Source organism: Bombina bombina, chromosome 6 (assembly GCF_027579735.1).
Source record: "Bombina bombina isolate aBomBom1 chromosome 6, aBomBom1.pri, whole genome shotgun sequence".
NCBI classification, from domain to species: domain Eukaryota; kingdom Metazoa; phylum Chordata; class Amphibia; order Anura; family Bombinatoridae; genus Bombina; species Bombina bombina.
Genome location: NC_069504.1, coordinates 567,447,589 through 567,462,883, shown reverse-complemented (window position 1 = coordinate 567,462,883; position 15,295 = coordinate 567,447,589). Strand labels below are relative to the sequence as shown.

General features: G+C 40.9%; 1 protein-coding gene across 2 annotated transcripts in view; it reads left to right on the top strand.

The window, feature by feature from the left end:
• SLTM (SAFB like transcription modulator) overlaps positions 1-15,295 on the top strand; it is a 365,442-nt gene that overhangs the window by 98,289 nt on the left and 251,858 nt on the right. For both annotated transcript variants that reach the window (XM_053717529.1, XM_053717528.1), the window contains exon 8: positions 13,438-13,547. In XM_053717529.1, the coding sequence (XP_053573504.1) occupies positions 13,438-13,547 (110 nt within the window). The remainder of the gene's footprint in view (positions 1-13,437; positions 13,548-15,295) is intronic.

The window sequence follows — 15,295 nt, the reverse complement described above, 5'->3', positions numbered from 1 at the left end:
CGGTTTCTGGTTGATGTGGGACTCACTTTTTCTATTTGATTGTGGACTCTCTCCACCTGTATGAAAGAACCTAATTTATGCTTACCTGATCTAAATTAACCCCTTAAGGACCAGCGACGTACCCTGTATGTCGCTGGCCTTTTTTTGGGACTTGATTGTTTTATAGCGCGGTCTTTCCACCAGCATTGAGACTGCTATATTCCACAAAGCCTGCTGGAGGGAGGGCATTAATAGTGTGTTCCTGCTAGACTTGTGCTATTATGTCCTGAAAAACCCCTTAACGACCAGTGACATACAGGGTACATTGTGGTCATTAAGGGGTTAACTTTTTCATGGTGGTTTTCATCCACAAGACCCCACCCTGTTGTTGTTGTTGTTGGTTTTTTTTTTTTTTTTTTTTTCTGGTGCTAGTGTGGTGTTTTTTTTTTTTTTGCACCTCCTTTTTTGGCTCTATTTTTCTTCCTCTTTTTTCATGGCTATATGTCAGACTAGTTATCGGAGGTCGGAGGGGTTATGGGTCATGGACTCTCGCCAACATAGAGAAATTATTCAGGTCAGCATAAATTTGTTTACCTCAAAATTTCTTCAGCTCACAATAGGGAAGTGCTCTGTTAACATTTTTCCTGCAGCTGCATGTTGGAACAAAAAATGCATCCAATTAACTATTAGTTCTGATGTCACACACTTGCTTTTCTGTGATCACATGAGTTTTCACTGAAATTTCGTAAGATTTCATAGTAAACCTCAAACTGATAAAGGAAATAGCATGGCTCTGCCTGCATATGCCAAATGCAAGCTCCCTTGCAAGTCCCAGACTAGCTTCCTGACTGGCTGCGTAAAGTCCTTTTACAATGGAATTTGGTTACTGAGGAAATTTTGAAATAAAATATTTTGTATATGTTTTATATTCAGGTGATATATTTTAGTCTGTTTTTTTTTTTTTTTTTTTACAGCTATGTTGTATCACTTTAGATTGCTTCATCATTTTCTTTTTGGCTATTTTTTGGCTATTTTTCCCCCCCCCTTTTTTTTTTTTTTTTTTTTTTTTTCAAAGAGCTTTATTATCATAAGAAAGAAAAACATAGTACAAACTTGGCTCTGGTTACAATATGAGCCTAATGAATTCTTAATACAGATGTGTTTTAGAGGTTGAACAAAAGGTCTCTAAGGATCCTGTGAGGCTTAAATCTAACAAGTTAATGTTTATAGTGGCTCTGAGATGGTTTCAAGGGGGTGATCTCTGCTAACATCGTTTGGGAGATCGCAAGCCACTCTTGGGCTATTGGAAAGCTCATATCTGTATTGTTTAGCGAGATGTTAGTGAGGCCGAGTCCAAGATTATCATTTGCATATAATGTCCAACAGATCTGAAGTTATTCTAACAAACAAAAATATTTCTAGTCAAATGTTGCAGGTCAAATACTTTAAACACATGCGGTAAGTTATGTTGTGAGGTGAGCATAAGAGATGGTGAGAAGGGGTAAGGGAGGGAGGGAGTCGTCTGTGCAGAGTGATGTTGTGAGGGTATGTCTGGGGGGCTGAGGTAGTTGGTCAAGTAGTCGGGCTGTCTTATGTCTCTCCGTAGTCGGTGAGTTACTTTGCCAGTACTTCCTAGTCTGGTTTAGTCAGTAAGCCCTTCAGGTGTCTCTGTGTGCGTTCCAGCGCATTAGCATGTACTCGTGCGTCTCTAGTTATCCTAATCCAAAGTGGTATCGCTCCATGAGGAGCAAGTTGTCCACTTGCTGTTTCCATGATGTAAGATCTGGGATTTCTGTGGATTTCCATCTTTGTGGTATCAATGATTTGGCGCTGTTTAGCATTATGTATAATAGGTTCTGCTTAGCGTTATCTTTAAGGTTTGGTAGGCCATGGAACAACAGCAGGCCAGGATTTTTATTTATATTTGAGTCTAATGTTTTGTTGATATCTCCCACCACACTCTCCCAGAATGCCTCCAGTTTCTCACAGCCCCACCACACATGGTGCATGTCTGCGGGCATGCCACAACCCCTCCAGCACCTGTTGCTGGCCATAAGGTATATCTTTTGCAATCTCACGGGGGTGAGATACCACCTAGACATGTGTTTATAATTTGTCTCTTGGATTTTGGCTGATACAGACACTTTTTTATGGTTGCGACAGATTCGCATCCAGTCTGCGTGTGTGATAACTAGGTTTAGATCTCTGGCCCATTTGTGACAGTATGTGGGCAATCGTTCGCCCTCAGTGTCCATCAGTATCCCATACAGCGTAGATATGAGGTGGCGGGGAGGTAGTGTAGAAGCGCATAGGTTTTCGAAGCACGTATACTGTCTTTTAAGGTTTTTTTGTGAGTTATGGGAGTTGACGTAATGTGTAAGTTGTGCATGTATGTACCACCCTTGTGGAGTGTCACCTATTATCCCACCCAGTTCCGTCAAGGGTTGCGTCCATCCCTCTTTCACAATTGTACTGACAGATCGGTCTCTTAAATGGGTCGGGGTCGCAGCGGCGTCTTTAGACTTTTTCATAAAAGGCAAGTCAGTGTTTCCATTGAGTGGAGTCAGTGGTGCTGGTCTGGTTGTTATAGATGTGCTAGTGTGTAGCAATGCATTCCACCTTTGAAACACCTCTTCTAATAGAGGGTATTTGCCGATGATCTCAGGTCTATGTTTTGTCTGTAACCAAGCCAGTCCTCCCACATTTCCCGTATGTAATATGTCTCTATCCAACTCTATCCACTGTTTAGTACTGGAATTGTGGCTCCACTCCACCACCCTCTGCAATCGGATTGCCAGTCTATACCTGTCTAAATTTGGTAGGCCCAGACCACCTTTCTCCCTGGCTAAGTACAGGGTTCTTCTAGGGACTCTAGGTCTAATTCCTCCCCAAATGAATTTTTCGATATTACCCTGCAGCTGGCTTAAGTAGGCTTTTGGTAAGGGGATGGGCAACGCTTGTAGTATATAGAGAATGCGTGGAAGAATATTCATCTTTACTGTGTGTATCCTACCTATCCAGGACAGCGTTTTGCCTTTCCATCTAGAGAGGTCATTTGTGACTTCTTTTAATAAGGGGAGGTAATTGCTTTTAAATAGATAATTAAAGTGCTGTGTGATTTGTATGCCGAGGTATTTTATCTGAGAGTTTTGAATCTTTATTGGGCTGGTGAGTTTGAGGTTTGCTATATTTAGAGTGGGGGTATTTATATTGAGTAATTCGGATTTATTTAAATGTAAGTTTGAGACCTGTCCATACTCTTCAAATGTTTGTAGGAGAGGTGGGAGGGATTTGTCTATTTCAGTGAGGGTAAGCAAGATATCGTCCGCGTACATTGCTAATTTGTATTCTTTTCCATTAGAGAGGACGCCCTTTATTTCCCTATGTGATCTAATCCTACATGCTAGTACCTCAATGGATACAGCAAACAGTAGTGGTGATAGGGGACACTCCTGTCTAGTCCCGTTTTGGATGTTAAAAGGTTCTCATAGAACAGAGTTGGTTCTAATCCTTGCAGTTGGTCCGGCGTATAGGGAAAACACACTTTCAATAAAGCCGCTGCTGAAATTCATACTTCGCAGGGTGGCCCTGAGGAAGTCCCAGTCCACCCTGTCGAAGGCCTTCTCGGCATCTGTAGATATGAGGACTAGGTCTTGGCCAGTGTTGCGCGCTAGGTCTGCCAGTTGCAACACTTTAATAGTGTTGTCCCTCTCTTCCCGCTCAGGTATAAAGCCTACTTGGTCTGATGAAATTAAATGCCCTAGAAGGGGGCTTAGTCTGTTCGCCAACACCTTAGCAAATATCTTAATGTCTGTGTTCAGGAGGGAAATAGGCCGGAAATTCTCCGGGGTATCGGGGGATTTACCTGGCTTTGGAATCATAACAATATGGGCCTCCAGCATTGATGCCGGGAAGCCGCCCGTGTGGTTAATTGAGTTGAAAAGGAGCAATAGCTTCGGGGCGAGCACACAAGCAAATTTTTTTGTAGTACTTTGCCCCAAAGCCATCTGGGCCAGGGCTTTTCCCAGATGGGATGGATTTGATGGCTTTTAGAATTTCTTTGACACTAATTGGGGAGTCTAGCTTTTCTGCCTGACTATTGTCTAATTTAGGTAGGTCTATTCCCTCTAGATATTTGGTTATTGCGTGTTCCTTTGAGATATGTGAATTGCTGCCTGTGTTGGCGGCGTCCAGGTTATATAAGGTCGCAAAGTAGGAGCGAAACACTTCTGCTATTGAAGTGCAGTCATGTTTGGTCTGGTTAGTTTTATTTCTAATGTGATGTACGTGCGTTTTTAAGTGTCTACGTTTCAGTCCTCTGGCTAGCATTTTCCCTGCCTTATCTCCTTGCTCGTAGTATTTTTGCCGTAGTCTCAGTGCCCTCTTTTGCTGTTCGTGTTGAAGGAGAGTGTTAAACTCAGTTCTAGTCTGTTTCAAGCGGGTTCTGAGGTAAATTTTTTGGGGATTCTTTTTATGTTCTTGTTCTAAGTGTCTGAGGTTTCGTAAGAGAGTGTCGTGTCTATCTCTATGCTGTTTGAGTGATGTGGCCTTATGTTTCATTAGTATCCCTCTGATTACACATTTGTGTGCCTCCCAGATATTGGTCCAAGTCATTTCTGGTGTGTCGTTAATCTGAAAATATTCCACCATCTTTTTCTCTACATCTGACTGTATCATTGGGAGGTCCAGCATACTGTCATCTAATCTCCAAATGTATGGGGTGATTGGGGAGTCCGGCCATTCTATCTGGCATGTCACTGGAGCGTGAGCTGACCATGTGGTTGGCTGTATAGAGGTATGTCTGACAAGTGTGAGGCCTAGAGAGTCAGTGAGGATATAGTCGAGCCGTGAGTGGGGGTTGGAGTAAAAAGTATAGTCTCTGACTGAGGGGTGGAATGTGCGCCATACGTCATATAAGGCCAGGGTGTTTATCTGATTATTTATGTGATTAAGGTCTCTTTTGGGTACGTTTGACTTGCCTCCCGACGTGTCAACCATGGGATGAAGTGGGACATTTAAGTCCCCACCCATGAATGTCACCCCTTTCATGTTGTCCAAAACTCTCCCCGAGAGTGCGCGCATGAAGGTTGCTTGAGCTTTGTTAGGGAAATATACATTTATGATGGTGATTGGTCTGCCGTATAGCAGGCCAGACAAAATCAGCATCTTGCCATCTGTATCTTTTTCTACATTTGTGATTTTTAATGGGATATTTTGTCTGATGAGAATTCCCACTCCACACTTCTTTGTTGGCCCTGAGGAGAAGTATGCTGTGGGGTATAAGCGGTTAAACCATTTTGGCTCAAACCCTCTTTTGAAGTGTGTCTCCTGTATTAGTACGATGTCCCCCTTTAATCTGTTTAGGTCATGAGTTATGATTGCTCTCTTTTGTGGGACATTGAATCCCTTGACATTTACTGATATGATGTTCACCCTGTGTGTTGAGTTTGTTTTATGTGGCGTAGTCAGCTTTGGGTGTTAGGCTTTGTTGCAGGTGTGTCGGGGTCTGGGGTTTTACCTTTGGTGTTTCCCTTCTACCACCAACCTTTCGGGTTTCTACCAGTAGCTATCTGTCAGGCGTGTCTGAGTGGACGGTCTTTGGGTCTAAGGGGAAGAGAGGGAAAGGACTGAGGGAGGGGGAGGGGATAAATTATGATTTGTGTCGGGTTGGGTATTCCGGGATAGGATAAGTTACTTTGTACTGGCTTAGTCAGTGAGTCAAGTCGTCTGCGGTTCAGATGAACGAAGTAGGCGGAAGGGGCCCCTTTCCCTAGTGGCAGCAAAAGTATGCATTGAAAGAGAGTAATGCATTTTGTGCGGTTAAATTAGGTTTTTTGGGGGGGGGGGGGGGTTATAAACAGTCCAATGTGAGGTTCAGTAGGGGATTAAGCTTATGCTAGGGCAGGAGTGGTCAGCAAGCATATAACAGTGTACAGCCACAGACCATAAGACTTTTCATCTAAACCAAACATTTTCTGATTATTTAACTTACAACAATCTAGTCATATTAAACAGTGATAACTTATACATCGCAATGAATAACAGGTGTATTCTATCCTATGTTAACATTAATGTAGAGGCACCACTACATATATTGTGTGCAATGTGTAGTAGGGGTGATTGCACCCTTGGGTACTCGGAGTCTATCTCTAAGCGTAACCACTGCTTTTCTAAGTGCTATACATATATTTTGGCAGCAACGCTAGACACTGACGATTTACGCTAAGCTATATGTTCTGTACCCTATAGTCTTTAAGGCATGTATACATTCACCATTTTCTCAATGTCTAGTTTCATTTGCAATTATAACCTTTCTAAGTACCAAATGGGTAAACTACCAACAATAAAAACATCAATAATAAATATATAACCACAGTTTCTATACTCATCTGTCCTGAAGACATGGATACTTTCAGAGTTCCTCTGAATATAGTGGGATAAAGTCCTCATGTTATAAGTACTTGGGTGATGATAGAAAAAAAAAGATGCAGTAAGTCAAAATTATTATAAAGACATATCTTGAGGTTCTGAAGTAGTAGGTGCAGGTTGTCCTGTAGTGTCCTTAGAAATTGTTGTAGAAGGTCTTCTGTTTCTTTGTGGCTGTGGTAGATCTGTTGGTGTCGGGATCTTTATTTGTAGTGCTTCGCAGAATGCAGGTATATCTTCTAAAGTGCGTAGGGAAGCAGATTTTTCCCCTTTTGTGGCCAGGATGCTTACTGGGAACCCCCATCTATAGGGAATCTTTTGTGCCCTCAAGACGGTTGTCACAAATTGCAGATCTCTGCGTTTTTGCAGAGGGGCTGGGCTGAGGTCCGTAAATATTTGGATGTTTATGCCAGCATGTGTGATCTGGTTTTTCTGGCGAGAGTGTCTTAGTATCTCTTCTTTTTCCGCGTAGTTGAGAAGTTTCACAATGATATCTCTCGGCGGGGCTTTTGTCGGTGGCTTGGCTCTCAGTGCTCTGTGGGCACGCTCAATAGTGACATCTGGGGCTGTGTTTGTTCCCTTTATGGTTCTGAAGAGATCCTGTAGATACCCTGGTATAGCAGGGGGATGTATACTTTCAGGGACTCCTCTTATCCTCAAGTTGTTGCGACGCCCTCTATTGTCCAAGTCCTTAACTTTTTCCATGAGGTTGTGTATAACCTCCTCTTGGTCATATGAGAGCTGGGATAGATGTTGGATGTTCTGTGTAGCAATATTATGTCCTTCTTCCAAAGTTGATAGTTTACGCTCCACTTTTTTTTATGTCTTTCTTCATTTCATTAAACATCTCTTTCATGTCCGACATAGCTGCCTTAATGTCGTCTTTAGTGGCTTGGAGCTGCAAGTCTGCTTTAGTAATCTCACAGGGGACACCTGCAGTCTGCATGTCTGGAGTTTGTGCGTGTTTAAGAGCCATTTCAGTAATGTCTGTGGCCTGGGCTGCAATACTATCAAGCGGTTTCAGGTACTGGTTAATTTTTTTTGCTCTGGCCGGGGTGTCAACCTTAATGTTCTTTTTAGCTGGCATAACCAATATATAAAGGCTGTATGTTGTCGCCTGTGAGGTAATTGCTCAGGTATGGCCTGCTCTGTAATTAGTTTCTTATGTCCAAGGCGTGTGTCACAGAGTCCTGTGCTGTGTTTTAAAGGCAGATGTTGTCTGTTAATGTTTGCCTGGGGCCATTTTATGGACAGATATTAGGTCAGAATAGTCTCTTGTTATTTAGTGAGAAGTAATCTCTGCCCTTTCAATCATTGCAATCTGGCAGTGTGCTGTGTACAAACAGGAGGCTTCTGGAAAATGGATTATGCCTCCACGTGGTCTGTGTTAGGGATTCAGTAATGGCTGCTCCTTTTCACTCAGGGCTTTTCCTATTGTGTGTTAATAAATATTATAATATACCCTAATGAGTGGTTTTGTGGGGGGTCGCTACCGCGAGCAGGCTGCTCCAAGGTTGTGCGGGCTATTATTGTTCTATATTGCTCAGTGTGGATGGTGATCGGGAGTACTTAATTTGTTTAGCCGCAGTGCGGCCCGATGCTTATCTTACCCCCTTGTTATGCTGTATGCCTGAGGGCTGTCCGATGAGTCTGTCCCCTCAGCTGGTATATTGTCTGCAGTGCCTGGGCGTTCCCTACTTACTGGTGATGTAGGGCCTTCGCCGCCGTTCTCTCATGTGCGGCTGTTGCGCTGCAGATCCAGGCTAATAATCGCCGGATGTTTCTTTCAGGGCTGCCGCCACTCACTGTTTTTTTTTTTTTTTCCTGTACAGGGATCCGGCCCCTGTTTAATCCCCTCTGCCTCCTTGCTAGTTATTAGCCTTTTGCCCCCCTCATACTATCCTGAGCTGCCCATCTAGGAAATAGGGGCCCAGGAGCTTCTCTACCAAGTGGCCATTATCCAGCGCGGCCAGGCTCCGTCCCCATTTTTCCCCTTTTTAAGTAAGCTTGTTAAAGGTACAGTGTACACAGATTTTTTATCTAACTGCATGTGATAAACACTACTATAAAGAAGACTATACGCAGATACTGATCTGAAAATCCAGTTTAGAACATTTTTAGAAATGTTGAAATTCAGTTTTGCACTGTTGATGAGGTTAGGCTGAGATACCCACTGAAAGGGGCTTGGAAAACAAGAGCAGACAATCCCCCCCCCCCCCCCCTTCCTTGCATGTGAAAAGACAGGTTAAACAAACAGGAGCTTGCAGGATTCTGTAAACACACATATACATCTGACTTGGTTAGGAGTCTGAAAATCAGCACATTAAAAGAAAAAAAGAAAAACTATACATCTTTAAGTAAATGATATTTGGCAAGAAAGCTGAGTGAAAGGATATTTAAAATGTATAGAACTTATTTCTAATGGCACAGAGTCCACAAATGTATTAAATACCTATGTGATACTCTACCTGGCCACCAGGAGGAGGCAGAGACACCCCAAACAAAGCATTATAAAGGGACAGTCTTCACAAAAAGTTATTGTTTAAGAAGATAGATAATGCCTTTACTACCCATTCCCCAGCTTTGCACAACCAACATTTTTAGAAATGTTGAAATTCAGTTTTGCACTGTTGATGAGGTTAGGCTGAGATACCCACTGAAAGGGGCTTGGAAAACAAGAGCAGACAATCCCCCCCCCCCCCCCCTTCCTTGCATGTGAAAAGACAGGTTAAACAAACAGGAGCTTGCAGGATTCTGTAAACACACATATACATCTGACTTGGTTAGGAGTCTGAAAATCAGCACATTAAAAGAAAAAAAGAAAAACTATACATTTTTAAAAAAACACCCCCAGAAGGGCTATATAAATGGTTAATCTACAAAACGTTTATGCAAAGAAAAATCTAGTGTAAAGTGCCCCTTTATATAGAAGTATATGGGAAAACAGAACATTTTAATTGAGAATGCATTAAGGTGAAGTAAAACGGAGTCATTTTAAAGGGACACTGAACCCAATTTTTTTCTTTTGTGATTCAGATAGAGCATGAAATTTTACGCAACTTTCTAATTTACTCCTATTATCATTTTTTCTTTTTTCTCTTGGTATCTTTATTTGAAATGCAAGAATGTAAGTTTAAATGCTGGCCTATTTTTGGTGAACAACCTGGGTTGTTTTTTCTGATTGGTGGATAAATTGATCCACCAATAAAGTGCTTTCCAGAGGCCTGAACCAAAAAAGCTTAGATGCCTTCTTTTTGAAATAAAGATAGCAAGAGAACAAAGAAAAAATAGGAGTAAATTAGAAAGTTGCTTAAATTTGCATGCTCTATCTGAATCGCAAAATAAAAAAATTGGGTTCAGTGTCCCTTTAAGTAAATGATATTTGGCAAGAAAGCTGAGTGAAAGGATATTTAAAATGTATAGAACTTATTTCTAATGGCACAGAGTCCACAAATGTATTAAATACCTATGTGATACTCTACCTGGCCACCAGGAGGAGGCAGAGACACCCCAAACAAAGCATTATAAAGGGACAGTCTTCACAAAAAGTTATTGTTTAAGAAGATAGATAATGCCTTTACTACCCATTCCCCAGCTTTGCACAACCAACATTGTTGGATTAATATACTTTATAACATTTAAACCTCTACATTTCTGCCTGTTTTAAAGGCTCTAATGACAGACTCTTAATCAAATGCTTTTGTATTTGCTATTCACAACATGAGACTGATACTTCATGTGGGCCATATAGATAACAATGTGTTTACGCCTGGGAAGTTATTTAAGAGTTTGCACTACACAGTACTATATGCAACTCAATAGATTTTAAATAGCCAGTAATGTGATCAGAGGGCTGTCAGAAGATGTTTAGATACAAGGTAAAAAGTATTTTACTATAACTGTATTGGTTGTGCAAAAATTATAATGGAAATTATCTATCTTTTAAAACGATACAAAATCTATTGTAGACTATCCCTGTAAATAGCCCTGCCACTTCTCCTACATTCTCAGTATTTCTTTAGTTTCATGGAGGTTGCAGAAAGACGTGCTCTGCTGAAGATTTAATTTTTTCCTCATTGGATTGTTTCCTACAAGAGTGGGCAAGGAAGCTGATGGAGACCATGTAATTCTCTTAATAGTCTTGTGTCTGTTTGCTTCTGGTGGTCGTAGGGAAGTTCCCATGCCTCTATACTCCGCTTTTTACAGACAAACTGTGTTAGTTACATTGAGTTTTGTGTATTGCAGGATGCAGACTGGCAGAAGTCATTGACTATCCCTTCGCCCCCCCCCCCCCCCTAAATTACTTGTTGCCTAGAATTTGAACTCTGGTCTGTGATATAGACCGGGAAGGGCACAACCTTTATTTGCATGAGGGACATTATTACTGGGATCCTCCGGTGGAGATGGGCAGTAAATTTATGTTAAGCACTTTGGATGGGACTCTGAACAGTTCTATCTGTGTATTTGACATTTTAGAAGTGGCACTGGATACTTTTAATGATACATAAGTGGCGTGCACAATAAAACTTCACTCTTGCCTTTTTAGGCAGCCGTAATGACTCCAGTGGAGTTATTTCTTTCCTATAGGTGGCGAGAGTCCCCAAGCTGTTACTTTGGTTCAAGCTGGGAAGCCTGTTAAGGAGATTTACCACATAGTGTGGAGAACTTATCTGTCCTGGTGTGCGGACCAGGGTTTTCCTTGGCACAAGGTGAAGATGCTGCACATACTTTAGTTTCTTCAGGATGGTTTAGAGAAGAGCCTGTCAGCTAGTTCTCTTAAAGGGACAGTCTAGACCAAAATAAACTTTAAAGATTCAGATAGAGCATGTAATTTTAGACAATTTTCCAATTTACTTTTATCTCCAATTTTGCTTTGTTCTCTTGGTATTCTTAGTTGAAAGCATAACCTAGGAGTTTCATATGCCAATTTCTTAGACCTTGAAGCCCACCTCTTTCAGATTGCATTTTAACAGTTTTTCACCACTAGAGGGTGTTCACATATTTCATATAGATAACACTGTGCTTGTGCACGTGAAGTAATCTGGGAGCAGGCACTGGTTGGCTAGACTTCAAGTCTGTCAAAAGAACTGAAAAAAGGGGCAGTTTGCAGAGTCTTAGATACAAGATAATCACAGAGGTTAAAAGTATATTATTAGAACTGTGTTAGTTATGCAAAACTGGGGAATGTGTAATAAAGGGATTATCTATTTTTTAAAACAATAAAAATTCTGGTGTAGATTGTCCCTTTAAGGGCCAGATTTTTGCTCTTTCTGTTTTATTACATAAGAAGTTGGCTTGTTTACCAGATGTTAAATTGTTTGTTCAGGCTATTACTAGAATTAGTCCTGTTTTTAAAACCAATTGCTCATCCTTGGAGTCTTAATCTTGTTCTTGGAATTCTTAAACTGGCTAAATTTGCGCCTATGCATTCAATCGATATCAAACTTCTAACTTGGAAGGTCGTGTTTTTGTTAGCCATTTCTTCTGCTCGTAAAGGTTCTGAATTGTCTGCCCTTCAATGTGATCCTCCTTTATCTAGTTTTTCATGCTGATAAGGCTGTTTTGAGAACAAAAAATTAATTTACACACACACTATTAATCAGTAGATTCTTGTTCCGGCTTTGTCCTAATCCTCGTAAGGGGAGGCTTTTGCACAATCTAGACATTGATAGAGCGTTAATGTTCTGTCTTCGTTCTACCATGAAATTTATCAATTCTCTTCCTTATTTGCGCTGCATTCTGGTAAGCACAAGGGTCTGAAGGCTTATGCTATTTCTATATCTTTCTAGGTTAGAAGTTCGATTAGCATGGTATATTTAGAAGCAAGCTAACGGCCTCCATGCTGAAATTAAGACACATTCTATCCATGCGGTTTCTTTCTCCTGGGCTTTTAACAATGAGGCTTAAGTCAAACAGATATGTAAGGCTGCTACATGTTCCTCATTGCATACTTTCACAAACTTTTACCAATTTTGAAGTTTTTGCTTCATCTGAGGCATCTTTTCGGAGGTTTTTCAAGCGGTGGTGCCTAGTACTTAGGACTGCCTTCCCTACCTTGAACTACTGTGAAGGTAGGGGAAGTGAGAGGGTTGTTTAATGCTTTGTTAGCATTTGTCTATGCTTCCTCCTGGTGGCCAGGTAAAGTATTTCCCATAGGTAATGAATGTATATGTGGCCTCTCACTGCCAAGAAAGAAAATAATTTATCGGGTAAGCATGTTTTTTTTTTATTTTTTTTTTATGCATTTGTGCACAAACTTCGAAGCATAAACCAGTAAGCTAATAGACACGCTCATGTATTAAAAGGAAACTTAAAGCATGGTAACTTTTCTAGGAACAGTGTTTGAAAGTGCAAGGACGTTGCAAAATTGATTAGTAAACTTCAAAAGAAAGTGTAAAAAATAGCAAACATCTTACCTATTTTCTTGCAAACTGAGCACTTAGAAATTCTCAATATAGCACCTGCCTAGATCTAAATAAAGGAGCAGACATACTAAAAGCTAGTCACATTCTGCCTCTTATGTGCATGGGCAGAAGCAGACATCCTCTCTCTGAGAGTAACATGAGCTGGTTTACTATTCAGTTAAATCTAAAGATTTGACATACAGTTTAGATATGCTTTCCTGTAGAGAGACCACCACCTTGTAGGGCTGTGACAGTAAGTAATGGACACTGCACACATGAAGTATAACATTTTTTTTAAAGGTTTTAAAATTATGAATAATTAACCAACTGCTTCAATGGTTTTAGTGTTTTAGTGAAACACTAGTTTTATTTCCTTCTAATATTTTTTTTCCTTGACGTTTTATATATGCACGATAGTGTTTATGTACGTTAATATTGCTGATATGTGTAATGTTAGAGCAATAGCTGTGGCTTTTTGGCCATGGTAAGAGTATATTTACTAGTTGCATGTTATTTTTGGAAGTACAAATAGTCTCACAGTTCAAATTTTGACCTCACTAACTAAATTGTGCTTTGTGAGTTATATTCATTAAAATAGTAGTTGCATTCATTTGATTTTGTCTTTCAGGTAGTAGTAGTGGCACAAGTGGAAGTTCAACTAGAAATCTTTGGGTTAGTGGCCTTTCCTCAAATACAAAAGCAGCCGATCTAAAGAACCTGTTTGGGAAACATGGGAAGGTATGTCTTGAATACACCCTTTATAATATGTAGCATTTTTTTAAGAAATTCAAATTAAAGTGTCCCAGCTCTGTTTTAACCACTATTAAATTCAAGGACTCTTTCTTTATGACACGATGAGTCCACGGATCATCTTAATTACTAATGGGATATTCACTTCCTGGTCAGCAGGATGAAGCAAAGAACACCACAGCAGAGCTGTTAAATAGCTCCTCCCGTCCCTCCCACTCCAGTCATTCTCTTTGCCTACGTTAGTGATATGAAGAGGTAAAGTGAGGCGTTAGAAAAAGATTCTTCAATCAAGAGTTTATTATTGTAGTGCTAGATTGTGCTGCTTTTGTTCTAGGGTGTAGCCATAGTCCATATCAGTTTCTACAGTAGAGCTTTTGGTGGCTTTAAAGCAATAATAACTTGTGGGACATAATTCTCACTGTGCCTCCCATACATGGTTTGCTGCCCTGCGTGTCAAAGTCTGAGGGATGAGATAGACTCAGTACTTTTTATTTCCACAGGCCAATGTGAGGAGAAAATGAGGACCTCGCAAGCCGGATGGACTGGCTTACTGCCGGGCAGCAATTTAAGGTAAGTGCTGATTTTTATTTCTGGGGACACGCTCACAGATTGGCACTTTTCGATATTAAGGGACACTAGATGACATCATCCCTAGGTGGGAGGACATGTTATTGGGCAGTGATTGCTGGCACTGAAAGGACGTGGACATGTGGCTCTAACTTAATACTAGCATCTGGCAACGGCTTTGTTTTGCTCTAACAAGCCGTCTGGATGGTTAGTTTTAATTCTCATGATCGCATGTAGGGTGTGTCGCATGATAGATGTAATTTTTTTACTCCCCTGGACGTTTTTATTACTGCATAACTGACGGGAGGCTTATTTATTCCTTGTTAGGATGGGCACTAGTTCTCCCGGCGGCTCCATTTTTACAATTTAGCCGTCTGGGAGGTTTAGCTTGTTACGCCCACGATGGGCAGAGCTATGCTGCGCGGCATGTTTGCACGCCATTATTTTGGGGCAATCTGTACTTCCAACGGCTTTATTTAGCATTTTTAGCCGTTCGGGAGTTTTCTTAGTCTTGCTTTATAACTGGCACAGATTGTTTGTGGCAAGTTTTTCTTCCGGCATTTTTTATATATTCTAATCGGATGGGAGGTTTTGACTATTATTGCCGCCATGATTCTCCCGGCGTCTGTTTTTAATGAGGTATTTAGCCGCCCGGGAGATTTATCTTGTCACGTCCTTGATGGGCGGAGCTATACTACGCGTCTTGGCGCGCTTTTGCTCTTAATCTTTATACCGTTGAATCGGACAGTTATGGTGGGTTTTCTCTGCTGCGTTTTTGTCACGCAGCAGACACACTACTCTGGTTTTAGAAGTTTTAATTCCCGGATAATATACAGTTGCCTTATATTTCTTAGGCAATCCGGTGTAAAGTCTCCTCAGATTCTCTGAGGTTTGGGGATTGTTTTTCATTTTTATGTTAAATAAATAATACAGTTGTTTTTAAAAGACACAGTAATCCTCATTTTTAGTTGTCCAAATGGTGCTTTCAGTACACTCTAGATATTTTACATATCTCGGTTATTGGAATAAACGTTTTGTTATATTTGCATGCTAATCTAGGTTTTTCTTCTACAAGATATGACGAGTCCACGGATTTCATCCTTGTAGGATTTATCCTCCTGATAACAGGAAGTGGCAAAGAGCACCGCAGCAGAGCTGTATATATAGCT